We start from the raw sequence: 8,601 nt of genomic DNA on the forward strand, positions 1-8,601 counted from the left end.
ACACAGTCGCGTTTTCCATATACTAGCTAATGAATCATAAAAACTGCCTTTCAATTTATGTACACAATCGGCTTTCCAAATTGAATGATAAGATGCATTCAACCAAGCTTGCTATTCTGAAGCCTCTTAAATTTCGAATCATGAAAGATTCGATTTGATTTCCAATGAAATTCACAATTGAGCGTTCTTACGACAATAAATGCATATAATCATTTCAGTAGTCCTATTGTCAGTGCTTGAGCCAGCCTATTGAAGAATTCCGAGAAGCCTTTAGTCTGCAAGTAAGCAAAGGAGACTTAGGAGAGATAGGATAAATGACATCAAATGCTTGAAAAACGTCCCAATCATGAAACGACCAATCTAATAAGAAAACCACTGGACACGGGAACTTGTTTTCCTCTTGCTTTACGGCGTGTAATGACCAGATTGCCCCATTCCTAAGGAATGCATATACGAGTCATCTATGTTGTTACTTGAACGAAGATTGGTTCTGCATAAACTATAAGTGCATTTTGGCGGTGTCAGGACCCAAAATACCCAATGCCACAATAACAATGTGACAATTGGGCATGCACATGATTTGCTCAATTAAATTATCACGCCAGAGCATCGAAATGAACAAAGGAAACTCGAAAAGATTGCAAAACAAACTAAAATTTCACTAATTTTCTAATATACAATTCAACGCAACGAAGTTAATCTAATCAATAGTAAAATAGTTCAAAAACTCTAGAAGACTATAAGAAATACCTCAGCATTCATGCATGAGAAGCGTATAGGTCAACATTTAAAGGCATCTAGCATTTATGCAAATTTACTGCGTGAAATTTAGTAAATTGACTATCATTAGATCTAGTTTGTTCAGTTATGTTAAACTTCCATAAAATACGTCTATGAATTTCAATCGGTTTCCATATATAGACTAAAACTATCAACAGAAATCAAGATTAGGCTATCAGGATGAGACAGAAATAAAGTTTGACGCTATCGCTGAGAGGACGGTCGGACATTCATCTGCATAATTGCTGCCTTGTCCACTTTGTGTCTCTCAGTAAGATGCTTCTCGAAGATGTTGGAGGGCACTTCACAGCAGCAGATCTTGCACAAAGCCTACAAACACAAAACTATTCCTAAGTCATAATTGACACAGTTCAGTTAAGCTCCGATCATTTGCTCCTTTTTCAAAGCGCTTTGCGTTCATGAAAGGACCGAGTAATTACAGACAATCTTTGAAAAACATCATAACCAACAATTGGTTTGCTAGTTCTAGCCTACGAGTTGTGATAAACATAATACGACTAACGTCGGACAAATCGCTTTCGAACGACAGGCAGGGCAATTTATGAAAGCAGTTCATGAAAAATGAAGGCAGTAGTTATGTCGCCCCGTCCCTCAGTGCACAAATCACCAATATTGACGAATCAAAACCCGACAAGTGAGATGATGATTTAAAAAATTCACAAAGGTTATTAAAATCTCAAAACCCCCGTTGACGAGCTATATTATTAAAGCAACAATTAAATGAGTGAGGCTCATGAACAAAAATTATCGACTGACCGCTTCCTGAAGGAAGAAAGGCTGAATAGTGTTCAATAAAACTGAAAATAGTACATTTCGAAAACTCAGTCTCTATGACAGTAAATTCTTGCATTTAATCAAAAGAACATTATATTATGCGTTAATTTCGGGACCAAACCTCAAAATTTCTATACTGCTAAACTGACGGCCCAAAACAAACTCATGTTTCTGTCTCCACATCACGCCGTTTTATGTTTGACTGAAAAACGATTAACTCGCCAATATAACTCCAAAATATTTCTCAAAAACTCAATTTATACACTCAATTTAAACACGCAGTTATAAAAAACTCAATTTTACACTTCACGCAGCCAAGTGTCAAGAAATATTCATCAATAAGCAAAGAACATTGTATGTATCCAAATAATTAATCGAACTAAATGGAATTAGATGTATCTGACCCAGTAGTATTAAAAAAGAAAACAATCCACGAAGAACAATAAGCAGCAACATATAGAAACACTAATTTGGGACCAAATGCTATCAAAAGACAGGCCGGGCAATGGAATTATGAGGGGGATGTAAATATGTCGAGGGTGCAAAAAAATTTGAAAAACGACAGGTTATATATAACCCCCCCCCCCTCCGACCTCCGGTGTAAAACACTAACTCATTAACCACTTGGCTATCAGCTCCTTGTCATTGCCCAGCTTACAATCTCTTTTGCTTTAGCAATATAAATATGTCGAGAGTTAATTTTTGAATCCGAGCAAGTTAGGTCACGCGAAAATCAAAAAAGCATGTGAGAAAAAGTTTCTCCAAGAGTGAAATCAAAGAATATTCTAGAATGAAATTCGTTCAAGAGCAACTTCAAAATTCGTTCTGGAGCAATTAAACAGCATAGCTGGCAAATTGCCAGAAAATAGCCGCAATAGCTTCGTAGATCTGCAGTCTCAAAAAGATAGTTAAAGAAAAAGAACAGAAATCTTTTTATTAAATGCTCAGAGGGCACATTTTGATTAAGAATTTATCAAACTCACTGCTGTTTCTAAAAGCTGGTCTCAAATAGCCTTCAATTAGAGTGACAAACGCTCACTTGACCTTATCTCTTTGAATTTTAAAAAAGTCAATGTTGGAATGAGGAAGTCATTTTTGAGAGTCAGGTAAGTCATGGAAATAAACAAAAAATCGCTCGAATAAGAGTGAAACGTCACGCACGCAATTCAGTCGAAATTGCATGAACGAATGGACAAAAAGCAGATTTGAAGTGATTGTGACGTCATATGGTCGTAACAAAAATCTTGCCGACGAAATAGAAAAACCAGGAGAAGGCCAATAATAGCTCCAGCTATCACTGTGCGGCTATTAAAAAACAAACGGGAAAGTTCTCACCAGCCTGGTTTTACAAAAAAATAACTGAAATCAATTTGAGAAAATATCTACTCGACTCCTTAGAAAATTGATAGAAAAGAGTTGTTCTAGCAGAAATAGGAAACTGCTTAAAATCCCAATTCACCAATATTAACGTAAATGCAACAATTTCTTTTCACAAACGACTGAGAATAAAAAACCGACTTGACGGTGGACTCACAATAAATTTCAATTAGAGAACAAGTCACCTCTGACGATCATTATGTCGACAATTTAATTGTTAAACAATCACCCCCGTGGTAATACTATTGGACTTATCTGATATTTAAACTACAGCTCTCCTGTAAAGTTTCCATCTATGTTAAAACTTTCAACAAATCTGCCACTGCTCAGAGACTGATGAAAACTATCGACCAAAGTCAATTTTCCTTTTTTTGAGAAAATTCATACAATGATTGACCATAAACAAGTTGCAATATTAAAGAAAGACAAAACAAGTTTTTTACTTAAAAAACGTTTGATGCTCTAATGCAACGCACTGATCATCGAAGGCAAAGCATTGACCAACTAAGTAGTGAAGAAATTACTGTAGTTATTATAGCAACAATTAGACTGATCTTCTGAAGCTAAAGAAAAAAAGTTACTTCAAGGAACAAACAAAACAAAGCCGGCAAATTGCCGGAAAATAGCCGCCGTTGACCCTCTTGGCGCGCATTGGGATTGAAACCTAAAAAGTGTCAAAGTGTTATTTGATGTGCCAATTGTGTATATTCGGTTAGATTTTGAAATAACACATAATTCAGCTTTTAAACAGAAGGCAACTAAGTATAATACTAGTGCCATCTAGCAATCGCTTTAATGAACTTTGATAACCTAATGCACTATGACTTAATGACCGGGCTTTATATGTTTATCCCGTTTCTTTTGACTTTGCTCGTTTGACTTTGACCGTATTCACAACCTTACGTAATTGAATACTTGAAAGAATTAAAAATCCATTTAGTTGAAACAGTGAGTGAGGTAAGTCAGAAGTGAAAGTTGTGAATTATGTAACACGAAAAACGTGATCAAAAGGTAAAGCGAATTAAAAAAGGAGAGCGCATAAATAATAGCCGTTGAAAGGCTGACGGCGGCTACTAATAAGGACTGAAGTTGAAATGTGCATAAGGCCCTTAAAATAGACCGTGTTAGAACTCAGATCCAGTACAATGTCATTAAGCAACGTTAATTAACAATAGCAGACCTTGACCAAAAATGGCTTTACAGGATCGTTGTGGTTCAGAAATTCATCACAATATTTTTGGGTTGGAGACAAACGGGTGACTTGAAGGCTAGATTTTATCCGCAATAAATCAACCAAATGAGGTTTCCGTTAAACCCAACCGTTCCAGAACCTATTTTGATTGCGTAAGTAATAAATATCAATAAGCCAATGAACAAACATCAAAAACTGTCTTTAAACTCAATTTGTTTTTTAACTACTAAAGTCAATGTTTTGTTTACAATTCTTTGGCCTAGCTAAACCAAAACCCCTAATGAAACAAAACGTTTTCCACAAGAAAAATTAACTTGTCTTTCAGTTTTTCCTTTCCAAGGAGCAGTTTTGTCCATGATATGTTACAAAAACGAAAGTTCATGGTTCAGGTAATTTTTTTATCTGAACTCAAATACTTTCAAATCAATTTCACCTTTAAACGTTTTCACCTTTACGTTTACCTGTAAACTTTAACAAGAGATTACCTTAACTGAAATTTCCTAATCAATTAGTGTCTATGAAAGTTGGTAAAGAACTATGTGCAAACCACATTTTCTGCAAGCGATGTGTCCTTTTGTTGGCACACAGATATCACATGTTCAATATGGTTTTATATTAGGTCCCCTACTTTTCCTATATACATTAATTACACACCAAAAACCTGTACTTCGTTGGATGCTGTTTTAGCCGATGCTACAAACCTCTGCAAGCAATTAAAATGCACTACCGACGATACAGAAACAATTTACCGGCTCTAAATAATTGATTGAATTCCCTAATTAGATTGATTTAATATTGATTTCGTAAAATCAATACACTAACAAATGTAGCTGGTTCGTCGTCTGAATCATCTATTTGCACAATCGGTTGCTGAGGGGGTGGACTTTGATTCTGTACCACTCCTCCAGCGGGTAAATGTTGGTTTACTCGTTTGTTAATCCTCCGCTGTTGATGGCGATTTACGTTGCTCAGTCCAGTTGGATTGAACTGGGACGCCTGCATATGGTTCTGAATCGCTGGACCGCTAGAGACAGCAGTGTCTGTTGAGAATAACAGAAGATCTTGAAGGTTATTGTCCTTTATCTGCTCTGGTGCTACAAAACAGAGACACGATTTAGCATATGCATTTTCTTAAAATGTAAGCAGCTTCATTTTGATGATATTAATATGGGCATTTTGATTTTCATGGTTTACGCAAAACATTTTCTATGATGTTGAGTTCCGTTAAATTTTGTCACCTTTTTCATATTCAATCCCGGGTTGACCTCATAATTCAAAACGTTATAAAATTACAACTTCATATTATGGCGTCTAAGAACCCTAGTCTAGACCTGGAAATATGAAAACACCAATTAAATCCAGGTGGGGTGTACTCGAGTTCTATAAAATTGAACTTTCTTAAAACTCCTTAAAGGCGGAGAATTTAAAAACATTACAAATGATTAATTGGTTCTCAATAGCAACAAAAAAGCATATTTGTATAACTCAATATTCAATAATTATGTAATCTTTTTTAAAAAAATGTTCTATGCCTTAGCGGGTTCCGTGAACTGGAGCCACCAGATCAATCTACTGGAAGCCCAAAAATTAATAGACAAATATGGACAAAATCGCCTAAAATGTGTGATTTGGCGTCAATTTTAATGAAAAAAAGACTGAAATATCAAAAATTAGTCGCAAAAATTGTCTAAAGATTCCTAACGCATGAGTCAGCAGCCTCCTATTGGCTGTAAAATTGGTTTTGAAATAACGTTGATCAACTTTAATCAATGTCATCGAAAAGACGAAACTCGTCAGCAAACCAAAAATTATTCCGAAATTCCCTCCATATAAAATTATCTTCTTTTGAAGTGGTTTCAAATGATCCTACTCAAATCTCTCTACGTGAAATTTCTCTGTCCGATTAGCCAAAATTGTGGGAACAGAATAAACAGTTGAGCATATAGTTAGGTAGAAACTTCAATATCGATCTCAAAATTCGAACAATATATTCTTCGTTCGATGGAAGAATTCCGGAAACGATTTGAAGAAAACAAAAAACTTCCTCCAAAAAACTAATTACCTAATCAAACCACTCAAGAGAATTTAAGAGGGTATTTAAAGTAAATTTGTGAAAAAATAAGCTCTTTGAACTAAACTAGAAAAAAATCGTTTTTTAATATTTATCGGCATTTAAAGTTAAAGTTCTTTGAAAGCAAATAAGAGTCCCTTACTTACCTTGTTATTATAATAAGTAACTCAGCATGTTTTATTTACCTCTAGCTCTTTCAACAGGCACTCTGAACTGCTGAGACTTGATTCGTTGCCCTAGAAAGTGATTTTGCCTAGGAGGCGTGAACTGATGTGCTGGCCGCATTACAGGACTTCTTATCACATTCTGAACAGGCAGAACCTTTTGTACCAGAGGCCGCTCTTCCGAATACGCCAGATTAGAGTGGTTGTTGTTGAAATCAAGTCTGGGAGTTTTGGCTGTAGAGCGCTGGAATACTTCATTTCTCATTTCGCGTTGTGGTTGCTGGTAAACTCCGGCGTTTGTGGGTCTTTGAGGGGTATACGTTCCCAAGTGTTCCGATCGTGAGTTCATGTTTCGAGCAAAATTTAGCAAATGATGTTGTGCAACTTCGTTGCTCATCTGGACGGGTTCAACAAAATTGTGATTTTGAGGCTGCAACGCAAACTGATACCCCGGATTCACAGATAAGTCCAGTGCCTGATTTCCGCCGCTTCTGTCAGGAAAATATGGACCAGAACGGGCTTCGACGTTGGCCGACATTGTTCCATTTACAAGCTGATTGTTTTGGATAGGAAACTCCGGCTCCTGTGAGTTTACTTTTCTAGAGGAAAAATCAAAAGGTAGATGCAGTCTATTTTGCACAATAGTTGACGGCTGCTTTGCTGCTACAGGAGCTGGTGGGATCAAAGGCCCACTACGAATTAGAGGGCTACTTTGAGCCGCCACTGGAGATGAGAAATGTCGGTTAGACATGGTCACTGATGTGATCACATTTCTTTCACTTAGTGACATGTTTGAAGCGCTCACATTCGGTGCTGCGCTTAGTGTGGGCGGCGGAAAGGTCAATCCTAAAATTTTTAAGGCAGCTGCAGTATCGTTGACGTTTACCTGTTCAGGTGTAGCACTTGCTCCTGCCAAGCTTAAATCAGGAGGCGACGGAAAATGGTTGTTCAAAGTAGCTACCGAAGGCACTGGATTCGCAATAGACGCATTAACTCCTCCAGACTGGCTTGGTTCTGGGTTTGCTTGGTTCGGGATGAGCAATGTGTTGACAGGGAGGTTTCCATTTAGTTGAGGGGTTTTAGAAGTTGCACTCGTCTGAGGTTCGATGACAACGAGGTCATCCTCCTCTTCCAGTTCGGTCGGCTTCGCACGATTGCCTTCATGGTTTGGATTTTGCATTAATGGATTAGGTACCTGTGCCAATGAGCCCGAGCATGCCTCACTGATTCTGGGCAGCCCTGGTTGAGGCACCGGGACGAGTCCCTGGTTGACCGGTTCAGGATGCCGAAGACCTGGAGCCGTGATAGGTGACGGAAACTGGGTACCGAAGGTTGGCTTCCTCGGTGAGGCAATCAAAGAACTCGGGACTTCTTTTGGCGGTCCAGTCACCGGGCTTAGAGATCTGGCCTGCACAGATCTGATAAGAGGATTAACTCCTAATTGAGGAAAAGGTCGGAGTTCCTTTTGGACTTCTTTAGCTTTAAATGAGAGGCGGATCTTTCCTCGAAAATCGTTATTCATGTCAACGACTTTTAGCTCTACATTATCACATGCTGGCTCTATATCTTGCAAGCTTATGTCCAGATTCATTTTACCAAAGCCTGAAATTCTTCATGACAACTCACAAAACTGATCTACCAAATGAATATCAGACGTTATATCAACTTACCAAATGAGCATCAATTTACCTATATTACTTTAAAAATCCAATTCAATTATGTGCAATTTAATAACAATGCTAAAATGAAACTATTCGATCACTGTTTCGAAATTTTAACAAATGAGACAGATAGACGTCAAATTCAGCACATACAAAGTATTCCAAGTATTTCCAGAAATTTCAAAAACACTGAGATGTACAAAAACAATAATTCGGAGCCAGTCGAAATATGAGGAAATCATTGATTTAGAAACCACGATCTTGACTAAAATGAAATCTCTGTCAAAAGATTACTTGTTTTAGAATATTGCGATATTTTAGAAACAAGCAAAAGAATGAAAAATACACGTCTGTTTGCGGTTAGAAAACTGACACTAAAGTAGAGAAAAATTTCATTTTCAAGGATAAAAAGGGAATTGTCAATATATGCATGGATAACTTCACAAATGATATGAACAATCCCTACTTGTCCCACTACGAACAATCTCCTGCAGCAATGCCCCCCCTGTCAAACATTACGCCGCAAAACGTACACGATAACAAGCAAGTTTGCTTAATGTC

At 37.3% G+C, this 8,601-nt stretch overlaps 2 protein-coding genes across 2 annotated transcripts in view; one reads left to right on the plus strand and one right to left on the minus strand.

Moving 5' to 3' along the window:
• The window catches only part of LOC142339577 (medium-chain specific acyl-CoA dehydrogenase, mitochondrial-like), a 350,806-nt gene that overhangs the window by 165,917 nt on the left and 176,288 nt on the right, over nucleotides 1-8,601 (plus strand). The gene's annotated exons all lie outside the window — the stretch shown is intronic.
• Nucleotides 639-8,120, minus strand: LOC142340191 (uncharacterized). Its single transcript, XM_075390695.1, has 3 exons — nucleotides 6,401-8,120; nucleotides 4,967-5,238; nucleotides 639-1,110 (listed from the first exon to the last, which is right to left on the minus strand). Exons 1-3 carry the CDS (start codon nucleotides 7,968-7,970, stop codon nucleotides 985-987), a joined length of 1,968 nt encoding a protein of 655 aa, XP_075246810.1. The 5' UTR covers nucleotides 7,971-8,120; the 3' UTR covers nucleotides 639-984.

This window comes from Convolutriloba macropyga, chromosome 5 (assembly GCF_964194025.1).
Source record: "Convolutriloba macropyga chromosome 5, txConMacr16.3, whole genome shotgun sequence".
Classification (NCBI taxonomy): domain Eukaryota; kingdom Metazoa; phylum Xenacoelomorpha; order Acoela; family Convolutidae; genus Convolutriloba; species Convolutriloba macropyga.

What these genes read in the sequence shown, in the direction of transcription:
- LOC142340191 (XM_075390695.1), bottom strand. Translation starts at nt 7,970, where the DNA reads ATGAATCTGGACATAAGCTTGCAAGATATAGAGCCAGCATGTGATAAT. An exon ending in GCCTGTTGAAAGAGCTAGAG is followed by an intron (nt 5,239 to 6,400) that starts GTAAATAAAACA and finishes TCTGTTTTGTAG; the next exon opens with CACCAGAGCAGATAAAGGAC. An exon ending in ACGACGAACCAGCTACATTT is followed by an intron (nt 1,111 to 4,966) that starts GTTAGTGTATTG and finishes TTGTGTTTGTAG; the next exon opens with GCTTTGTGCAAGATCTGCTG.